The sequence below is a fragment of the Nasonia vitripennis genome (genome assembly GCF_009193385.2).
Source record: "Nasonia vitripennis strain AsymCx chromosome 4 unlocalized genomic scaffold, Nvit_psr_1.1 chr4_random0003, whole genome shotgun sequence".
NCBI classification, from domain to species: Eukaryota; Metazoa; Arthropoda; class Insecta; order Hymenoptera; family Pteromalidae; genus Nasonia; species Nasonia vitripennis.
The window spans coordinates 4,841,544-4,865,759 of record NW_022279638.1 but is presented as its reverse complement, the minus strand read 5'-3'; the positions used below and the strand labels follow the sequence as shown (position 1 = coordinate 4,865,759).

Genomic DNA, 24,216 nt, shown 5'->3' with positions numbered 1-24,216 from the left:
ATGCAAAATATATTCCATGGATCGAATCCAGGTGTGTAAGATAGGAAATTCCCATTGGTAAAACTCTGTATTGCCCTGAAGTTTTAAGACAAAATTCATATCATTAATATCTTTAGGACTAACTCCACAAATGTTGCAGCGAGAAGAAGCCTTTTGTTTAGTTAAAACATTGCATACTTTGCCATCTATCATGGTACATTTTATGTCAAATGCTACGTCAAATGCCATCTCCATACATTCAAAGTTATAATTTTGTATTTTCTTTAGTAATGCTGAAATATTTTCGTAATGTTTCTCGGTTACTTTATCGCTTTCTTTAAGAAATTTGAAATTTATTGGACGACAATGAAACACGGATGAAGGTTTTTTGTTAACCCATAAAATTTCGTTTTTTGTAGTCCTCAGCTGCAGAGGTACAAAATTACAAATAAATACAGATGCGTCAGTGGCTGTAGTTCGATAAACAGAATTATCATCGCTTGATTCAAGATCGGTGGAGTCGACATCACCAAAATTTCATTTTTGTCTTGTCGTCTGTTGTCCTGAAGCTCCATGCATTCCCCACTTGCCCACAAATATTAAACTTTTCGTTGCATTTGTTAATACTTCTTTATCTAAAGTCATTAGAATCCGTTTTATAGTATGTTCTAGCAAAGATATAAAATGAACTTTCGCTCCACTATTAGAACAAGTGATATGCTCAGGGTAACAAGATTTCTTAGCTTCTACGATTGCAGAATAAGGTGGATATAATTTAGTTCCATGCATATTGTAAGTGTAGTTCCTTAATTTATCATATGTTCGTATTGTTAAATCTAAGTCCATAAACATCGCTAATAATTTATTTGTATATTCGGTAATATATAAATTTTCTATAGTATCCATAGTATTATCTGCTTTAGATGTTTGTTCTTTTAATTTTAGCGCCAACGATAGCTCTTCTTTAGAATGCTTTACAGAGATTTCACAAGCTCGTCTATTTTTTGTTTTTGAACATCCTTTGTCATAACTTATATGAGGTCGACCTATATTACGAACATTAGAAAATTTTTCAGAAGTACGTGAAGTATTACTAGTAAATAATGTTACAGCTTCATTATTCATGATTGATATTGAAGTATTCATATTTGATGTTGAAGTATTTATATTTGACGTTAAAGCTTCGTCAAGTAACTGAACCACAAAAGAATTTTCAGAAAATTCTTTGTGTTTCGATTTAAAAACATCTTTCTTTGGAAAGCCATTTTAGTTTATATTTTGGAAAAAATGATTTGGTTAGTTGGTTTCTTAGATGCTGTGTATGTCTTTCAGAACGTGCATACTTTATTTTTACATCATTTACAACTATGTCGAGAATACAATTTTGCTCATTAGGATGATTCCATATTAATTCACATAAATATGAGTGTTCTATATTGAGTAAGATTATTTTAGCTCTTAAATAATTCTACGTTGTAGTTATTTAATAAATTTTATACCCCTTCAGAAAATTATTATTGACAAAGTAAATACCATTTCGTTTTCACCTAAGTATTTATTTTATTAAGAAAAGCAATATGATGTCTGTATCCATTATTTCATTTCTAAATAAATCTTAAAAATCACTACTGCTGATATGAAATACAAGAAAAAAGTTAAGTAATTTTACATCCTCAATTAAAATTGAAGTCCATGTGTTTATTAATGTAGAAGCAGAAAATATGAAATAAAAGTTGATTGATTCTTTAGTCGCAGCTGTATTATAAATTAACAAAAAATAAATACATAGAGTAAGAATCAACAGAACGTCCCGGCTGAAAATAATCATATGAGAAACATTACGAAAATATTTCAGCATTGCTAAAGAAAATAAAAAATTATAACTTTGAATGTATGGAGATGGCATTTGACGTAGCACTTGACATAAAATGTACCATGATAGATGGCAAAGTATGCAATGTTTTAACTAAACAAAAGGCTTCTTCTCGCTGCAACATTTGTGGAGTTAGTCCTAAAGATATTAATGATATGAATTTTGTCTTAAAACTTCAGGACAATACAGAGTTTTACTAATGGGAATTTCCTATCTTACACACCTGGATTCGATCCATGGAATATATTTTGCATATTTCTTACAATCTAGATTTTAAGAAAGGATCAGCAAGAGGTTCAGATAAAGATTTGAAAAAAGAGAGAAAATCGTTAGTTCAGCAGTCTTTAAAGAGCGAACTTGGTTTAACGGTAGATGTAGTCAAGCAAGGTTCTGGAACAACTAACACAGGTAATGTGGCACGTTCTTTTTTTGCCAAATCTAAAGCAGTATCTCAAATTATAGGTGTAGACGAAGAGTTATTAATTAGAATGCATGTAATTCTACAAATTATATCTTGCACAAAAGAAGTTAATTTAAACGCATTTAAAAAATAGTGCTTAGAAACTGCTAAAAAATGAACAGAAATTTACCCGTGGTATAAGATGCCACCTTCTGTGCATAAAGTGCTAATACATGGATGTAACATTATGAGGACATTTGATGGACCTATTGGGTATTTTTCAGAAGCCCAGGAATCCAATAACAAAATATTTCGCCATGCTCGAAGCCGAATGTATGAAAGAAGAAAGACGAATGAAGATAGAATTCATTATTGCTTAGTTTTATCAGATCCAGTCATAAGCAGCTTGCGAGATGTTGAAGAAAAAAAAACTAAAGAATTAACTTCACAAGCTTAAACATTTCTGATGAAATGATAATTCAGTAATTCTAATCCTCAATAAATGTCTCAACTTTGCTATGTAAAAATTATAAAACATTACAGATATAAAAACTAAAAAAAAATTAAAAACAAAAAAAACAACAAAAAAACCTCTTTGAAGACTGCAACCTTGACGTGGTAAAGGGGCTTAAATCTGTTTCAACGCAGATGACTAATAGCAGTTCATTCAACAATTACAGCTAACAATTAATGTGACTAATTTACTTGTAATAATATCTTGAATTACGTGGTTATACGATTCTGCGTGTTTCCGGTCTGGCCTGTGGAGTGGATTTTTATTATTTTTAGAAAAAATAAAGCGATTTAACTTTCTGTTCCCAGGATTATGTTAGTTCGCCTACTTGTGGTTTGGTAGGGGTGGTTTCTAGGGGTTAGGGGTAAGTATTTAGGTGATTTGTTGGCTTCTGGTGTGTGGCTTAATTATTTTGAGAAAATAAAGCGATTTAACTCGCTGTTCCCAGGGTTAGGCTAGTTAGCCTGCTTGTGGTTTGGTAGGGGTGGTTTCTAGGGGTTAAGCGGGTTAGGGGTAGGTATTTAGGTTATTAGCTGGCTTATGGTGTGTGGCTTAATTATTTTAAGAAAAAATAAAGCGATTTAACTCGCCGTTCCCTGAGATAGATGAGTTAGACTGCTTGTGGTTTGGTAGGGGTGGCTTCTAGGGGTCGCATAGGTTTGGGGGAAGGTGATACAATAATTTCCGCACCTGTAGCTTAAACTTGATGCTTTTTTAAAGAGTTTAAAAAAAATCATGGCTCTACGATTAAAAATGACGCGTGGCTCGAATTTTGTCCATTTTCTCCCACTGTGCGTCGGTGCGCGGGTCAACCACGGAAGCAGCCACCACGCGCACTCAATCGCAGGCGCGGACCAGCCGTCGGCGAGCGCGATCCGTCGGACAACATCTCGCAGATAACATCCACCATCAAGACATCATGCGCCCAACCTTCGTGCTTATCATCGCAATGTAAGTTGTCCATGATATTTTTACGTAGCTTGGCTTCCGGGTTAGTTCGCGGTACAGTCGCATTTTGTTTGTTTTGTTTTATCATTTTCGGGCCTTCGTGTAAATTTAAGGAGGCTTTAGCATAAGCTGAGTGCGCGTAACGCAGCTATTATGGCCCCGTCTGGCCTCATTCACATGACATGGCAAGCGGTAAAAAGTTCCAAAACCGAGGAGAGAATGCAGCCGAACACCGGACCAAAAAAGCAATTTAAACGGGCTAGAGCGGTTTTTAGAATCACGCGGAAAATGTTGCCCAGATCGCAGAGAGCAACAGTGACTGCGTTAAGGTCCCCTGTCGACGATTCCAGATCGATCAAAACGGGGTTGGACGGCATCTCAAAGGGACGCGATAGAAAAGTGCATGAATGAGGGCCGGTATACCGATAAATCGGAATTATCGGACGAAGAGAGTCCCGAGCGAGGCCTCAGAGAAAACAGCGTTATGCTACGGTCTAGCATACTCCCGAACGATCAAAATAACTGCGCGTTGAAGCTCGGGAGCGCGGCACAGCCAAATGAATTAAAAAGCCTGGAAAATAGGCTAGGCAATCTATGCTTAAGCGAAAACATTGTTCACGAACATTTTTTCGGCGATATGGGGAACCGTTGGAGGTGCCCGAGCGACTTGCAATTAACGAGCGATGTCAGAACGGAATGACGAATTTAATGGGCATTAAAAACATCATTTGGAAAAATGCGGATTTAATCGCGGGGGTACCAATTCCCAGCGGCGGTAAAAATATCGCAGCCACCGCAGAGCAATAGGCGATCGACCAAGGCTCAGCACCGGCATGTCCGGAGACACTACCATATAGCCCACGCACAAACGAAAAATCTGCAATTCAGACGCTGGGCGAGAGACAGGGCGTCACTATCGAGCAGGTGAAACAATTAATCGAGCAGATGGTCTTGGGCCGTAGCTCGAGCAGAAGGTCCTCGGTGAGTAGCAGAATTTCCACGCGAAAGTACGAGCGCAAAACCCGGTGCGTAGATCGCGTCCAGGAGCACGCCTGCCTACCAACGGCGGCAGTAGAAAAAATTTTAAGTCCGAGGAAACCACGAGTTGCCCACGCCAGCTCGATCCCAAGTTTAAGCAAAGATCACCGATTGCATATCTATCAGCACAAAGCCATCGTCGAAAGCGAATTAGAATTCGAATCGGAGCTTGAGCTCATTGCGATCAGCCGCGCAAGCCACAAAGCTCGCGAAAAAGACCTGCGGAAGCGAAGCAGCTCTCCGTCGGGCGAGTCAAGCAGCTGTTCAGATACAAGCAGCTACCTCCGCAGGTTTGGACCCGAATAGGTTTGGACCCGAAAATGAGGAGTTCCTCTTAATGCACGTCGCTAATAGGCTGCAAGGAAAGTCCACGGAGGGATATCGCTCACGAATAGCCCGTTATAAAACTATCGATGAATTTTTACGAGATCTGACCCTACATTTCGCGAACATCGGCGTTGCCCACCAAATACAGGACGAAATTCGCACGCTTCTACAGGGCGTATTAGAATCGGCGAACGATTACGGCATGCGTGCCGAAAAATTATATAATAGGTTGAGGACAATTATAGGATGTGCTCCGGATATATCCGAATCCGATAGGGCGTCTAAATTACAGCAAGCAGATACCGAAGCCCTCAAGCAATTTTTACTCGCAAGGAAAGGTACCCAACCCGAACTCACCGATTTTGATGATTTTCATATATGTTGTAGAACATAAAAAAATAAGAGACACGTATTTTTTTTATCGGCTAATTTTCACTTTTAAGGGGTAAAAACCTCCCCTAAAGTTAACCCCCAAAAAGCGTTTTTTTAAATATCTCGGCTTAAAATTAATATTTTTCAATGAAACAAATTGGAGGTTATTTCTTACAAAAAGAGCAAGTATTTCATGGTGATTTGAAGAGTAAGGGTAGCATCCCCTATTTTTTAGGGGTTGAAAACATATATTTTTTGGCATAATTTTATAATAAAAATGTTTAAACCGACTAAAAAAAATTGGAAAAAATGTTTAAACATCCTTAATAAAAAAATTTAGTTGACGTCTTTCGGTGTTTTCATAAATATTACCCCTAAGGGGGTAAACCACCCCTAACACAAAATAACTGTAAATATGTAATTCAATACATAATATTTCGTAGAAAGTTTGTATATAGAGGTTTTCGAGGTCGCTGATTACAAATCTGTTATCAGATTTTGAAAATTCAAAATGGCGGAACCAATATGGCGGACGGAAATATCGAAAAAAAATTTTATACAATAAAAAAGTTTTAAACGACTAAAAAAATTGGAAAAAATTTGTAAACATCTATAATAAACAAATTAAGTTTTTCGATTTTTTCATAGATACTTCCCCTTAGGGGGGTAAACCACCCCTAACATAAAATAACTATAAGTATACTTCAATCCATAATATTTTGTAGAAGGTTTGTATATAGAGGTTTTCGAGGTCGCTGATTACAAATCTGTTATCAGATTTTGAAAATTCAAAATGGCGGATCCAATATGGTGGACGGAAATATCGAAAAAAAATTTTAACTTTCAAAAAAACTTGTTTACAAATGTGTGATCTTTGTAGCCTGTACATGTGAACTAAAGAGCCTTAAACCCTAAACCCCTAAAGAACAAATAGGCTAAATGGTTGTGCATTTTAACCAAACGACTCCAAACCCCAAACCTCCAGACAAGCCGAAGGCCTATGCTTTACCGTAGACACGAGTATAGACATATTACCGATATTTTATTCTATCATTTTGTATGTAACAAATAACGTCTCGTTTTATGTTTCAATCAAAGATTATTTATTTTTCTGCTTTTATAAATTAGCATAATTTCAAAATTCAATCAAAAGTAATTTCATAAATTATAAAGTATTTCATAAATTGCATAATTATATAATTTTATAAATTCAAAAAGTCCACACTTTTTTGCAAATGAAAAAACATAGGTTAATAAAATTAGTTTATCAAACTCTTTTGCGTTTTGTAATAAAATTTAATGTTGTCAAACTTGGGAGTTATTCATTGTTACAATTATTTCGTAAGCCGAAAGTTTTTTAGATGAATTCTCGAAGTAATGATTATTGTATCTATAGTAAAATATTTACAGTCTGGAATTCCATAATAATACTATTTGCTACGATTTAATGAATTTATCAAAAAATCTAAATTTAATAATAAATATTATTCTAATTATTATTATTATTTTTCATTATCATTGCTATTATCAGTATTACTGTTATTATTGCTATTGCAATTATGCTTATTCTTCTTATTATTATTATTATTATATTACTATGATAATTTTTGTTATTGGTAAAAATACATAAAAGAATATTAATACTCGAACTTCATTTGCAATTAAAGAACACGTTGTTATTGAAAGGGAATTTTATATGCATTCATTAGTTTAATGAATGTTATCGTACATTCAATGATAATTCCACAGATAAATGTCTTTCACTCATAAAAGTTGTTGACAATATGTGCGAATCAGTATGTTCTTTTTTTAGATTGTTTTCATCGAGTGTTTACCTCAGCTGCCTGTGTTATTTTTTAGGCAGTGAGTGAGTTTTGTGGGTATTCTAGTTCGATGCCGGAAAGTACGAATAGTACGTCTTTTTGTTTGTCAGTGGTATCATACAGTTGTAGAAAATTTTCTTTAGTTATTTTATATAGATTTACATTATTCAATTTCAAAGTGAATAAAAGTTGAATAAAACCAAAAATAGAGTTTTCCGAACATCACAAAGTGGAACGAGAATTCTTCTCCATTGCATAAATTAATGATTTGATTCAATTTACATTCACTCGTTTTATTCTGGTAGAAATGTAGCAGTCGTGCCTTACATGCAAAAACACAGCTTGTATAAATTTTACCGCTTGTTTTCATTTTAGATTGAAAAATGAAAATTAATCCGTTAAACGTTCTAAACTTATTATTAGCATACTTTCAAGCGTTAAACATACCAGATAGTGTCACGAATTATCACGAAACAGAGTTGGCCGAAAAAATAAAAGAAATTTTAATAGATGCAACACATGATTTCAACGATGTAGAAATGATTACTGATGACTCTTTGGATTTTCAAGAAGAGTATAAAGACCATAATGTGGAAATAATTGAAGATGAAGTGCAACATCATTTTCCTGATCCGGATATAGCACCAACAAATCAATGTACAGCAGATAATGAAGAACTAGATTTTGAATACAAAAAAAGAGCTGTAGAATTTTGGAGAAGTAGCAAAACGAAGCAAAATTTAAGTCTCAAAACAGTGCAAAACAGATTCAAAAAAGTATCATCTATTAGTCAGCTACGTCGTTGGGCTCATTCAATTAATAAACGTATAGAGAAAAAGTAGCACAAATTTGTCAGTATACCCTGGATAATTTTCAAGCAGCTCTCGACAGTGGTTCAATTATCCATGATGAAGATATAATTCGATGGGCCTTACAAGCTAAAAAAGAAATTGGTTTTGATGATATTAGATTCAAAGCTTCTAAACATTGGTTACTCAAATTTAAGCAAGCACACCGTATAGTTTCTAGGAATATAAATAAGTTCATAACAAGAAAAACACTAGAAAGTAGTGCAGAACTTACGGCTAAAGCTGAAGCATTTATCGATGACGTTAAATCGTGTATACCAAGGATTGGACTCGAAAATTTGTATAATACAGATCAGAGCGGATTTCAGCTAGAAATGCATTCTGGAAGAACATTAGCAGTAGAAGGAGAAAAGCAAGTGCAATGTCTGGTACAGTCAATTTCAGCAACAACGCATAGTTATACTATACAGCCACTAATATCAGCTACTGGACAACTGTTGTCACCGCTATTTCTTGTTTTAAAGGAACCAAGTGGCAAGTTTGGCCCTATTGTAGAACAAAACATATTTAGACCAGAAAACGTGTACGTGGAAGCATCCAAATCTGGAAAATTAACAACAAGTAAGGGAACTAATAACAATTTTTACATTGTAATATCGTTGATCAGTTAATTAGTAAGTCGTTTAATTGCAGATCACTTCAAAATCTGGTTGGAAAAAATATTTTATCCCTATGTAGGCCATCACTCAATACTATTACTTGATTCTTGGAGTGGTCATTGTGACAAAGTTATAGAAGAAACAATGCCATAAAATAAAATTATTAACATAAAAAAATTCCAACTGGAACCACAGGAAAAATACAACCACTTGATGTCTATGGATTCCGTATTTGGAAAAACTTTGTCCGAACATTTTCTGATAATGTAATGTTAATGGATCATGATATGAATTTACATGTGAGAAATAATATAATTAAACTTCAATCATTGGTTCACAACCAACTGTCTTCACCGAGATATATAGATTTGTTTAAATATTCCTGGTATAAAAGCGGTTACGTCAATGAAAAACCAGATAAATTTGATAATCCTATAGATTTCAGTTTTGGAAAGTCTTGTGCAACACATTGTGAAATAGAAGGGTGCACAAACATTGCAATTGTACGATGTGGTTGGTGCAAAAAAGCATTGTGCTTTAAACACTTTTATGAGGACTACCATTATTGTAAAAACATCGTAAAATAATATATTTTATGCTCAATACAAAAAATGCACTATGGCAAAAGATAAAAGATTGTAGATTATTATTATACTCTAATATTATAAACAAAAATACATTATAAGTTGAATTTACAATAAAGGAATTTCAATAACATTCTGATAACAATTTCTACGGAAATTATAAAACTGCTTCACACACAGAATTTTCTTGTTTACAAATTTAGGAATTTGAGGTGGTTTGGTTAAAAAGCACAACCATTTAGCCTATTTGTTCTTTAGGGGTTTAGGGTTTAAGGCTCTTTAGTTCACATGTACAGGCTACAAAGATAACACATTTATAACAAGTTTTTATGAAAGTTAAAATTTTTTTTCGACATTTTCGTCCACCACATTGGTTCCGCCATTTTGAATTTTCAAAATCTGATATCAGATTTGCAAAGAGCGATCTCGAAAACCCTTATATACAAACCTTCTACAAAATATTATGGATTGAAGTATACTTATAGTTATTTTGTGTTAGGGGTGGTTTACCCCCTAAAGGGTAGTATCTATGAAAAAATCGAAAAACTTAATTTGTTTATTATAGATGTTTACAAATTTTTTCCAATTTTTTTAGTCGTTTAAAACTTTTTTATTATATAAAATTTTTTTTCGATATTTCCGTCCTATTGGTTCCGCCATTTTGAATTTTCAAAATTTAATACAGATTTGTAATCAGCGACCTCGAAAACCTCTATATACAAACTTTCTACGAAATATTATGTATTGAATTACATATTTACAGTTATTTTGTGTTAGGGATGGTTTACCCCCTTAGGGGTAATATTTATGAAAACACCGAAAGACGTCAACTAAATTTTGTTATTAAGGATGTTTAAACATTTTTTCCAATTTTTTTTAGTCGGTTTAAACATTTTTATTATAAAATTATGCCAAAACATATATGTTTTCAACCCCTAAAAAATAGGGGATGCTACCCTTACTCTTCAAATCACCATGAAATACTTGCTCTTTTTGTAAGAAATAACCTCCAATTTGTTTCATTGAAAAATATTAATTTTAAGCCGAGATATTTAAAAAAAACGCTTTTTGGGGGTTAACTTTAGGGGAGGTTTTTACCCCTTAAAAGTGAAAATTAGCCGATAAAAAAAAATACGTGTCTCTTATTTTTTTATGTTCTACAACATATATGAAAATCATCAAAATCGGTGAGTTCGGGTTGGGTACCTTTCCTTGTCGGTCTAAAGTCTCCACTCAATTTCCTGGTACAGCTTAAGCATCCAAAAAACGCTAAACCAAGCAATAACGTTTGCCATCGAATGTGAAGGTAAACAGGGTACAAGGAACGCGCCTAGTAACGTCGTGAGTCCTGTCGACCCGGTGGCGCAACTGCGGTTATTATTAAGCGAGGGAATTCTTCCTAAATCAGCACATACTGTCAACGAACCACCGCCACAAACAAGCACCACGCAGGATAATCAGCAAGGCGCAGAGAAAATGTGCTGTTACTGCGAAACAGACACGCACAATACGAAAGAATGTCGCACGCTGATTTATCATGCAAAAAACAGGTTGATCTCGTGGCCCCCTCGCAAACCTAAAAAGAACGGCAACAGAGATCGCCGCTATAATAATAAAAATGATAACAAGCAGAAAAATGGCAATAATAGCCCGAACAACGCAACAGAAGACGGCAAAAATTTAAACTAGATAGGCGCTCGCCACGTTTCCCATGCGACGAGTGTCAAAATGAAAAAGCTGTGAACGAAGCGGCAACTAATAATCAGCCCACAAAAAATCCGACGGCAGCAGAAACCCAACAAAATGTAAAATCAAAATCTGAAGAAAAACCCGAAGCCGCGTTAAACGAGAAGTTCGAGACTGCTAAAGTTAGATTTTTACTAGCAGGAAGACAACCTCCAATCGTTAAACTTAATAGCCCTCAGCTAATAGAGGGACAAGGTACATTCTACGCGGACTCAGGGGCGGACATCTCCGTCGTAAAAAGAGGAAAATTAGCGGCGTGCTATCCTATAGACACGAGCAAAGTTATCAAGATCCAAGGCGTAACGCCAGGAGCATCGCACATGCTGGGCCAAACAGTAATAAAGCTGCAAGGGTTGCAACGTCCACATAGTGCCCAATGATTTCCCTATAGAAAACTCGGGAATCATTGGGTGGGACATCATAGACGCGCACAGAGGTTGCGTAGATGTAGCTGACCAATGCCTAAGACTCGGCAAAGAGCAAATTCCGTTCGAGTCTGATGAGCGTGTGACGATACCCCCAAGGGTGAAGATGATAATCGGAGCTCGCGTCAAAAATAGCGACGTGAAAGTCGGGTGGGTGCCCATAACAAATGTCCATCCCGACATCCTCTTTGGTAATTTCGTAGCCGAAAACAGAAACGGCAGAGTTTATGCGGAATGTATCAATACTAGCGATGAAGAGATCTCGATAGCAAACCCAGTAATCGAACTTCTCGAGTGCGAGACAATGGAAGAAAATCCGCTGTATCAGGCCGATGGGGACGGCTCAGCTGAAAGTACCGCTAAGTTCACAGCAAATCTGCGGCGAATGTTCGACATAAATAAAAAAGGCGATAAATATAAGGAGGTAAAGTTCCTAAATAGAAGACTCCTTGCCGACGAACAAGCTAAAATAGAGCGAGTCGAAAAAATCCTAAAACTGGCAGACTTGGAGGGATGCAACAACGAGGAAATCGGTTATATACGGGAAATCATCAGCCATTTTCCAGGAGTCTTTGGGCTAGATGGCGACCCACTGCCAGCTACGCACGTGCTTAACCACAAGATTGTGCTTAAGTCTTACAAACTGATAAGAAGCAATCGATTTCGATTACTGCCAGCCCTAAAAGAAAACATGCTCAGAGAGCTAGAGAAGCTCCGCGAGCAAGGGTTCGTCGTACCCTCAAATTCTAACTATTCGTCATCACTATGGATCGTGCCAAAAAAGCCCGACGCACAGGGAAACAAGCGTTTCCGCCTAGTGACAGATTTTAGAGCGCTCAATGAAGAAACAGAAGGCAGTTGTCACCCTCTGCCTTTCACGAGCGACATTTTGGAACATTTGGGCGCAGCTAACTACATTAACGTGATGGACCTAAAGCAAGGATATCATCAGATCGAAATGGACCCAGAATCGGCCCATTTGACCGCTTTCTACGCTCCTGACGGTAGACATGGCAATCAGCTGCTACAGTTCAGCAGAAGGGCTATGGGTCTGAAGGAGGCGACTATAACATTTACGAAAGCAATGTCATTGGCCATGAAGGGCTTGCAAGGCGAGGAAGTTGAGATATATCTCGACGACCTCATGATCTTTAGCAAGACACTGGATGAACACAAAGAAAGGCTACGCCGAGTACTAGAGCGACTGCTCGAGGCCAATATGACAGTCGAGCCCAAAAAATGCCAATTTTTAAAAAAAGAGGCACATGTACTCGGGCATATAGTGGGCGGAGGTCGTATTCGCACCGATCCCGAGAAAACACGGGCGATGGCTAAATATTCAGTGCCAACTGACGCGAAGAAACTGAAGCAGACGGTTGGCCTGTTCAGTTATTATCGACGGTTCATCAAGGATTTCGCCAAAATCGCTAGACCACTGTTCTTACTCCTACAAAAAGACGCAGAATTTGTCTGGGGCGAGGAACAAGAGACCGCGTTCAACAAATTGCGAGAACTCATGTCGAAAGAACCAGTTCTTAAAGCTCCTGATATATCGCAGCCTTTCATTGTCACGACAGACAGCAGTGATTGGGCCCTCGGCGCAATTTTGAGCCAGGGAAAACTCGGCGCAGACCAACTATGTGCCTACGCTTCACGCTGCTTGAAAGGCAGCGAACTAAAATATCCCATATACGACAAAGAGCTGCTGGCAATAGTGTTTGCAAAAGAGCAATGCCGCTATTATCTATACGGTAGGAAGTTCACAGTCGTGACGGACCACGAGAGCTTGAAGCATTTTCATAACACAAAAAAGCCAGACTTCAGGTTTAATCGCCTCAAAGCCGCCTTGGTCGGTTATGATTTTGACATAGTGTATCGCCCCGGCGAAAAGAATGCCAACGCAGATGCTCTTTCGCGAAATCCGATGATCACGGATGGTCAAATTAATCCGGACCTTCCTCGAGCGGAGTTATACAAACTGGCTAATAAGCAAATCATAGAAAGCCCCGACGAAGAAACAGGTGCTCCTCCGAGAAGAATATTTCGTACTCGCGCCATAAAAAGGCAAGGTATCGATAAAGATCGTAAAATAAAATTGTCGACAACCAGTTCAGCAAGCTCAAACAAAAGCACGCGTATAAGAGCAAAGCGCAAGCTGAAACGCATAATCTACAAAGCGGGCGAATACTTAGCGATAAGAAACGTCGAAAATAGCTTTTATATAGGCCGTATACTCTTAGACGTCCTCGACGGCGACGAGGTTGTGAATCTACGCTGGTTGACCGAAATCGGTGACTGCAAAGCTACGTACAGGCGCGATTATTGCTGAAAAATAAACATAGAATGCATCTTAGCGTGTGTGGTCATCAAGCAGGTATCGTTTAGAACCAAACGAGAGCAAGCGCATCGAAAGTATTCTAAAAGAATTGATCGAGTTCTGCGATGTAGCGAAAATTGGCCAGTGTGATTCAACGAAAGTTTAATTGACGAACATCTGACTCAGACGTATCGATGCAATCGATATGCACCTCCGTCGCTGCAAGCAGCAGGGGTGGCGTAAAGTTGCCCCCCGACCTCTCAAAATATTTAAGCTACGTCGAGCCAGCAGGCCCCGTAACTCGTAGTGCGAAACAAAGCGCAAAATCAACAAAGCTATACGAACCTAGTGCATCTAGTAGCAGCGATACCGAGAAAGCAGTACCGCCCTCAGGGAAAACGCGTGCAGACTTAGAATCTCTACAGAGCTTTAAATTCTCGGCAAGCAGTTCACCTTCGAGCATTGCCTTGACGCCCAGCATCTCAGGAAAAAAAATGAGCCTCGGATTGTACTCACGAACACAAAACCTAAGTCCAAGAGTCAAGCCGGATCCCCAGTAAGCAAAGCTTCATCGAACGTAAGCACGGACCGACACATTTCAGCGGACGAATCCGCAGGGAAGAACATGTCGATCGAGTCACCTCGTATAGAACCACTATTAGGTACTAAGAAGGTATCTAATATGACGGCAAGTTGGCCATGGGGAAGTGACGGTACCAAGAGAAAACTGGCGTTCAGCGTAGAAGGACAGGTGGTTAATGGGAAAAACGGCGTACAGATTTTGGTGCACGAGCATCAATCAACCGTCGCTCCGAGCTGCAGTGAGCCAAGAACTGGGGGCTGCTCAGAAAATTTTAATAACATCAAAGATATGCTGAACGCTGGCCCAGCAGCTCTCGATAAAAACAAACTCGGTCCCGGAAAAGATAAGAGTCCGACCCCTACCAAGCAGCTCAAATCCCAAGCCATCGGTACCGCGAATTCCAGCACACTCTCAGATCACGAGAGTGTCGGCCCAGCTGAAAGCTTCGAAGGGATACCTAGGAATTATGAAAGAAAGCCGGAACCATCGGACGAGAACTCCTCGGCCAGCTCAGGGAACGTATTGATACAAAAGTATATACATAAAAACCTTTGTGCAGAACCACTGGTCGAGTTGGTGCGCTCGGACGACATTACAATTTCTCCCGCCGGCAATTGCCTGTTCTTCTCCCTAATAAAAATAGCAAAGTTGCATCTATCAGCGACCGAGTTAAGAGAGCTCCTCCTCTAGTCGCCAATGCTTCACGCCTGTGGAGAGATTTTGCGCTCTGAGTCCGAATACGGAAACATCGACTGCGCATTCCTCTTTGCGCATGCCTTTAAAATAAACGTGTGCATACATTACGACGTAACACAGAGCAAACGTATTTTCTGCCATATCGTAGTGGACGGCGCTACCGACATGGTACATTTAAATCTATCGGGACTACACTTTACGCCATACGACCGCGTGAAGGCTCGGCAACATACCGCCAAATTACCCGAGATACGACGCGCGCCTTCGCCTTCGGGCGACAGCGATGAGGAGAAGCCACGCTCCCCAGTGCTCGGAAGATAACGAAACTGAAAACCTAAAGGATGGGTGATAGACAATCGAAGCAAAACTCGCGAGTCCGAAAATAGCGAAAAGGGCGAACGCTGCGGAAGCGATCAAAAATCGATTGCTAATCAATCGCCTGTCAAACCATCACCAGGAGTAAGCCCGAACAATCATGGCGATTAACTAAGTAGCGCGTGTCCATCTCCCGCTGACAGTCCTCAGCGAAGCCCAACCAAGGACGAGGTGTATCCGGCACAAGAGCCCAATGAGTCGCCGACCAGGCAGAGCCCACACGGTCCGCTGCAACCAAATGCAGCAGATGCCTCGGCATGCGACATCGGCGCTAATAACAGGGGCGATGGGCGCACCTGTACCACCGGTGAACTTGCGCTATAAAGTAATCAAGCAATACCATGAGGCATCTATGGGCGGCCATCACGGCCTGAGTAAGACGTACGGGAAGGTCGCCAACGACTTTTATTGGAAAAACATGCGGCAAGATATAAAGAAATTTGTCGCCCGCTGTTCGACTTGCATGACTAACAAGCTAGTACGAATAAAAACAAGGTTGCCAATGCTAACTAGCAATACTCCGGCCATGCCTTTCGACCAGATTGCCATGGATTTTTACGGGCCACTGGAGGCGTCGAACAGAGGAAATAAATATATTTTATCAATTCAGGATATGCTCACTAAATACATAATTCTTACTCTAACTCGGTTCGCCAACGCGAACGAAGTAGCGAGAGTATTGACTGAAAAGGTTATATGCGTGTTTGGGCCGCCAGCCGCCATCGTAACTGATCAGGGGACCCATTTACAAAATAAAGTATTGGAAAAACTTGCTGCAATTTTCGGTATAGAAAAATTCAGTACAACGGCATACCATCCGCAGTCAAATGGGTCCATACAGCGGATGCACCACACTCTCACCGAATACTTACGTAAATACGTAAAGAAAATCGATAGGTGGGATGAGTGGACTGCATTGTGCCAGCACGCATACAACTCTACCGAGCATCAAAGTACTCGCTACTCGCCGCACGAGTTGCTGTTTGGATTTAAGCCACGTACTCCATCGAGCTTTCCTCGTGTTGGAGATGTATTATCCTACAACGAATATATAGATAATATGACGTCGAATTTGACCTTACTCCAAACTACGGCGGCGATGAACCTTGTTCACTCAAAATACAGGTCAAAACATTATTACGACCGAAAGCTAAACATAAAACATTTCCGGGAGGGTAAATTTGTCACCGAATACCAGGGCCCCTTCGAAGTAATCAAAGTCAACCGAGCAACGAACAACGTAAAAATCCAAAACGGTCAAGTAGTAAAAACCGTACACATTGATAAAATTCACCGGCCGAGTGAACTTGCAGTTAGGTCGGAAAGCTTCGATGAACAGCCCAAGGAATAGTCGTTTTTCTTTACTGTTTTTTTTTTGCGCGGCACCGGGCGTGCGCGGTGACACGCAAAAATTGTTTAAAGACCTAAACAAACAAAAAATGGAGAAACCATCAAAACAGCCCGGTGAGCCAAGCGGTACATTTATTTTTCCAAATAAGATCGGTCAAAAACATCGTTCGTTTTTCAGAGCGATCAGTACCCGCGCCCATATGGAAAACGACATCAGTGCCGAAAGGAACCGCAACCGCCCAATCTACTTATTGAAAGAAAACTTAGGCTTGATCACAGAAAAGATTGCGCCGCTAGCGACGTCCAGTACAGACTGGAAGATCATTCACAAGACGAATTTGCGTTCATACTTCGAAGCGAGCGTAGTCTTGGTGAATGCAGCTTCGAACATCGTACAAGCGTGCGGTTCTAGGTGCCAAAATACAAGTTTAATCGAGGAAGCGACATCAGTCACGCGACAAGCGGAACGCGTCCTAGATCTGCTGCTCGTCAACGCAGCAGACGGAGAGCAGCATCGCGCCCGCCGATCTCTACTCCCCTTCGTCGGTTTCATCCATAAATTTTTATACGGGACCCTAGATGAAGACGACAAGAGAGAAATTCAGGCGTCGATTAAACTCATAGCCGATGATACGCGCCAAACAACGGCCCTATTAGCTGAGCAGACGGAGGTCGTCGAACGCGAGCTATCTGATCTAGGCGATAGAGTAGTCAAATTAGAAGCATAGAAGTTTTAGATATCATCATATCATAGAAGTTTTAGAAGACAAGACCGCTTCTATTTTCAGAGAATTGGGAGCTCAAAACGCAATGGCAGAAATGAGGGATGCACTTAGACAGTTTAGCCTGGACTCGGAAGTCCTGACGGATGCAATTTTATTCGCAGCGAAAGGAATGGTGCATCCGCGCATTGTGCCCCCAGATACAATTCGAGACGCAGCCAGAACTATCGCGAACTCTGTAACCAATGCCAGATTTCCGCTGCCAGAGGAAGGGTTTGCAACCATTCCTATTATGAAGATTTCCAAATTAACTGTTTTGTTATCAGACGGATTTTTAATCTATCAGATAGCTATACCGTTATTCGACATTTAGAGATATAATTTATTCAAAGCGTCGCCGCTACCGGCAATCCAAAAAGTTTTTAATATTCCTTACCTGGCAGCGTACATTTGGTCAGAGTACAACTACTTCACGGTTAGTGAATCAAATCGTACTTACATGCCCTTATTACCGGAAGAGGTGACTAGCCTTCGAAGGCTCGACAAGTTAATGATCGCAGTAAATCCAGAGCCAGTGCGGGAAATAAGAAGCAATGCCGCTTGCGAAGTAAAGATCGCGTCGGGTCGACAAGTCTCTAATGCCGAAGTGTGCGACATTAGATTCAGGCAGCTGAGAGATACCTTCTGGTTGAGACTGCATAAAGCGAACTCGTGGATATTTTCCGCCAAATCACCAGAAGATATCTTCATCCAATGCCTGCGATCCGAGCACGTAACGCTCGCTTAACTGCGTCCCGCGCTTTTTCGACTAACTTAAATCAATCAAAATTCGAAACTATAGAGTTTAACGTATCCAAAATAATTAAGCTACTAAATAAATCAGAAATTGCCGAAGCCGAATTCAAAAACGCAATCGCATCCGAGGCAGCGAATCGTGTAAAAAGCTTGCACGGAGTCAAATTAGAAAATCTAAAAGCAGGGGCGAGTTTATACGAGATTGCAAGTAAAGCACGTGAAATCGCGCAGAGGAAGGCGACCGCCTTCGAGCTCGAAAATCTGGGCAGCACAACTTCAATCTTCGAGTGGTCCTTAACATCAGCCGTAATATTTATAGCTATCACAATCACAATCGGCTGTATAATCTATCGGCTGCGTTCGAACGGAGCGATAAATCGCTTTATCAAACAGCAAGAGTCTCTCCTTATGCTAGAGCAGATGAACAGGTATTCACGAGAGAAAAAACGCGCCGAGCCGAATCAAGAATAAAAAGAAAATTCTTATCCGCACTATTTTTTTAACTATAACTATGAATATCAATTACAAATAAGCCAAACTGCGTATCATCATGAACAATGCCCTAATACATAATCAATTACAATTAAGTCCTTTTTTCAATTTTATACTTTTGATAATATAACTTTTATGATATATAACAATTTACAGTTAGGTTGATATAGTATATAAGAAACTTAAGGTGCTTATTTAGAACAGACCGCTCAGCGATAATCAAGCTGAAAATAAATACTGTATCTAGGTTAATTTTCACATATATGTACCAGAATAAGTCAAATAATTTTTGTGCTTCATAAAGACATTCTAATAATCATGTAAGCCTATCGGTAACAACCAAATATTCATAATAATCATTTTATAATCTTTTGTAAAAGCTCCGCTCGAAAGAAATGTAAGACAGCAGCGGCTGCCAGGGTCGGAAAACACCCGGGCTCACAACACAGACATACACTCAGATACTATACACACCTTTGGATTAGAACCCCAATCAGCACCTCGCGAGGCTCAAGCCTCTGGCATCCCATGACACACAAGACAGAAATTTTTTTGCAACACTTAAAACACATACACACTCAAGCATACACGCAACCCTTACGAAAATATTCTGCATATGATCCTGCATATCTGACTGTCTGAGATCATGCATGAGCTACTGCATGGACATCTACACAAAAAACTGTAAACATTTATGCACGATTATCTGCATGAGATATTGCATCATAGAATATGCAGGTTGCTGTGCATGCTATTATGGTGGAATATCTGCACATAATTCGCGGAATTCGTACATGAGTTACTGCACTATTCTGTGCATACATGTGTGCATAATATTTTGTATGAACTTGTTGGTTCTATGTACATATTTGTACATGAGTTTCAACATGCAAACATGCTTTATCGAATATTGTATACAAAAATGTAGTATACAATACTGATCATCGTATTAAGGCTATATTATGTACGTAAATTTTAATACAAGCACACAATACCTGCAATAAATTCTGCTTAAATTTTTGCATGATTTCTTTATGGCTCTTATAGTGGATATATCGCAGTGTCTTCTGTTATATTTTCTGCAGGATTTTTTTTATACGGGGACAGGTTCAAGTCCTTGTCGATGGAATGTCAAAAACGATCGTTACCGCCGTACAAAGACTGGAAAGAGCAAGCGACTGCCTAAAATAACAAATTAAAAACCAAGTATATTTATTTTTTACTTAAACATGCATCCCGCTTAGGAAAATTAATTTCCGTATAGAAAAAAAATTTTGAATTCTTATAGAATAATTAGAAAAACAAGCTTATCTGACGTCGATGATGATGCTTTCGAAAATCCTGATTCAACCGTACACCAGCTCCATTGAAGATTTCCGTAGCTTCCGCAGAAGACGGCTCGTGAAAAGTATAAACAAGACTGAAGTGACCTTACGTTTCTACTGCTGATACATTCGTGTATGCAACTTCAGTGTTGTTTGAACTTTAAAAATTTTCACGAGTCGTCCTCTATGGATGCTACGAAGATCTTTAACGGAGCTGGTGTACGGTTTAATTAGGATTTTTGGGAGCATGATCATTCACGTCAGCTAAGCTTTTTTTTCTAATAACTTTTAAGTATTTAACATATTTTCTCACGATTTCTGCACGTGCAGTAACCTTTTAACCCCCATCCACAAGTGAGGGTAAAAATTTTGAAAAATAAAAATTAGATAGGGTAAAGATTAGAAATTCAATATTCCATCGACAACAACTTGGACCTTTCCCCGTATAAAAAAAATCCTGCAGAAAATATAACAGAAATTATAACAGAAAATATAAGACACTGCGATATATCCACTGTAAGAGCCATAAAGAAATCATGCAAAAATTTAAGCAGAATTTATTGCAGGTAATGTGTGCTTGTATTAAAATTTACGTACATAATATAGCCTTAATACGATGATCAGTATTGTATGCTACATTTTTGTATACAATATTCGATAAAGCATGTTTGCATTTTGAAACTCATGTACAAATATGTACATAGAACCAACAAGTTCATTCAAAATAACATAAATGTTTATAGTTTTTTGTGCAGATGTCTATGCAGTAGTTCATGCATGATGTCATACAGTCAGATATGCAGAATATTTTCGTAAGGGAACCTCTGGTGAGTCGTTCCTGGATAGCCTGTTTTTTTTTTTTTTTTTTTGAGACGACGAGGGCATCAGCTAGCGCCGTCCGGGCGTGTCACGGACGAGCTCCAGACTCTCTGGTGACGGCTCGGGTCGCCGCTGCCGACGGCGCAGGCAATGCACCGTCAGCAGAGAACGGCGGACTCTACTAATATATCCCATAAACTTAAATTTACCTACCCCATGCACAGCGAGACGCAAATAAAAATACTAAACCAAAATCTCCTAAAACCATCTACACCAGGCATAGAAAGATGCTAAACGAAAATATTAAATCCTAAGCACATAAACCCACACAAAAATCAAAATCAAAATACAACATCCTAAGCCTGATCTAAATCAATTTACCAGCTAATACGCAGAGAGATGAAAATATTAAATTTTTACATATGTCGGCACGTTGAAGGGTGGTGAGCGAGCGGAATAGTAAGATTAATAATAAGATTAATTAATTCATAATAAGATTCCTCAATCAAACTCTTGCCTTTAGGCAAAACCGAAACTCTTGCTGTGTGAGATTGGTAGGTTTAGAAATTTTGGTTTTTGATGCTACTTTTGCTCTCGCTCGCCTCGCTTTAATGTGCCGACGCATTTGAAAAAATATTTTGACTAAAACTCTTACTGAATGGGGTAGGTGGGTTTAAGGATTTTAGTTTTTAATCTTACTCTTGCGCTCGCTCGCCTTCCTATAACGTGCCAACATATTTAAAAATGTAATACTTTTATCTCTCTACGTATTAGATAAATTGATTTAGATCAGGCTTAGGATTTTGTATTTTAATTTGTATTTTGTGTGGGCTTATGTGCTTAGGATTTAATATTTTCGTTTTATGTCAGCACATTACTGTGCCTCGTGTAAATTGTTTTAGGAGATTTTATTTTAGTTTTTTTTTTCATTTGCATCTCGCTGTGCATGGGCATCTTCTTGTTTTTTAGGTTTAGATTGACATTTTCTTATTCATTGGCGCAGCCACCGGTAATTCGAACATTTTCAAATTGATGCAGGGTCGCCCGATGGCTGACTTCAGGAGACAAATCAGATCGCTCTTTCCGCGATGCCCCCTGAAGTTGGCATTTAAGCGACCCTCCGAATAATCGTGACCCCCAGCACTGCTCGTGTGATTATGAGACAAGTAACGCCATCTATAAACGCCCATATACACTGGCAAATCAAGTTACAGCAGCAACAGCGTATGCGCAATTTTATTGTGCACAAAATCATCGATCGCAATAACAGCAACGCGCGTACAATTTTAATGTGCACAAAATGATCGAGCGCAATAACAGCAACGCGCGTACAATTTTATTGTGCACAAAATCATCGAGCAATAACAGCAACGTGTGTACAATTTTACTGTACACAAAATTAACTCGTAAAAGCAGTAACGCGTGCACAATTATTTTACATAAAGCCAGCTTGTGCAGAATAATTGTGAACGAAATGTGTTCAAGTGTACAATATTATTTAATACGAGTATTTCGTAGCGCCAATTAAGTATATGTGCACAATAAATTTAAACACAATTGTTAACTTCAAATTTCTTTTTATTTGTGAACAAAATTATTCACTTTTATTGTTTTGTGCAGAACAAAATGTGCTTAATTATAATTAAAAAATATCGTGTTTAATTTTAATGAATTAATTTTTAGTGTTCAATAAATTACGTGTATAATAATTACGTGCAAAAATTCGAGGTTCCATTAAAATCCTTAAGATACATTACTCAAATATAAGCATCAAAGACATATCAAACAAGAAATCATTAGAGATAATAAAATGCATTTAGGTTAAAAAGCGAATTCAAAGTATTATAGGTCACGGTGCACCCCAACGGAACTGTGTGTAAAACTTATACTTGCTATCAAGGTGCCAACACGCCCCTTAATAATAGTTGGTTGTAATTACATTAATAAATTTTAAGACTATCAAGGGGCGTGGTAGCGCCCCCGATGGCAAGTATAAGTTTTTTATACACTGTACCGTTGGGGAGCAGCGCGACCCTATTATACTTCGAATTTGCTTTTTAACTTGTCTCCAATGATTTCTTGTCTGATATGTCTTAGATGCTAATGTTTGAGTAATGTATCTTGAAGATTTTAATGAAAACTTTTTAAAGATCATAATATTTTGCTTCAAAAATTTCTCTTTTAGCAAAACAATTATGATTGAAAATTAATTTGCGATAATTTCTTTAAATTTTGGCTATGCAATTCTCATCTTTCTAAGTACAACAATCTTTTGAAGACGATAGGACGGCAAGTGTGCATTAAAATAATATTTTTGAAAATCGTAACTTTTTTTTAATAACCACTAGTCAGCTGATCTTATCTCACTCGCTAAACTTGATGCTTGACATATATAAAATAAAGTTAAACTACGAATTTTGATAATTTTTAAATTATTTATTACAACTAATTATAATTTTATTAATATTAAATTTAGTTTTTACAATTATGTCCGCATTAAATAGAAAATTTATTTCTATTAGAAAAAGTGTGCAGATAAAATCAAATTTATACTTCTATGAATTGCTTTTATACATTATCATTCAAAGACAACGATTGCTTAGTTGGTAAATCAATGGATTATCAAGCTGAGATATTCAAACCGCGATCACAGAAAATGATTTTTATTTATTAACTTTTTTTACAATTTAATCTTTATTTATTATAAATTGTACGTATTTCTAATATTTTTAATATTTTTATTAATTTTTATTGAAAATTAAAAAATAAATCACATAATTAGCACATGATTGTCACGTGAAAAATTGGTCAAAAATCTCATTTGCTAATTATGTAATTATTACATGGTAAATCACAAGATTATCGTGTAATTATTACCTGTTGAATCACGTGATATTTTTAGTAGGGTGAACACTGAAACGTTTAAGTTGCTAATATGATTTCAAATCAATTTTCGTGTTTTTCATAAATATAACAACCATAAAAAGTAATTTGTTCATTGGCAGTTGTCACATAGCTAAAATTGTGACAACAGCGTGGGACACGCCTTAGATTTATGCTGTTTGATACGGAATATTATTCGTAGATACCTTGTACACGGCGGATCCGGCAGCTGCTGAAGCAGCTAGTACAACACCACCTAGAGTCGGACTACCAGTTATACCATCCATGTATGCTAATAAAGCTATACCAGTATCGCACAATATGACAGCTACAATCTAAAAAATATGAAAAATTTAGTCAAT

The 24,216-nt window shown here is 38.2% G+C and overlaps 1 protein-coding gene across 16 annotated transcripts in view; it reads right to left on the bottom strand.

Annotated features, from left to right (window-relative positions):
- The window catches only part of LOC107981432 (putative thiamine transporter SLC35F3), a 671,722-nt gene that overhangs the window by 276,545 nt on the left and 370,961 nt on the right, over positions 1-24,216 (bottom strand). For all 16 annotated transcript variants that reach the window (XR_004345268.1, XR_004345269.1, XR_004227324.2 and 13 more), the window contains one exon: positions 24,061-24,189. Coding sequence is in view for 13 of the 16 variants with exons in the window: in XM_031928083.2 (XP_031783943.1) it covers positions 24,061-24,189 (129 nt within the window). In the remaining 3 variants the exon portion in view is untranslated. The remainder of the gene's footprint in view (positions 1-24,060; positions 24,190-24,216) is intronic.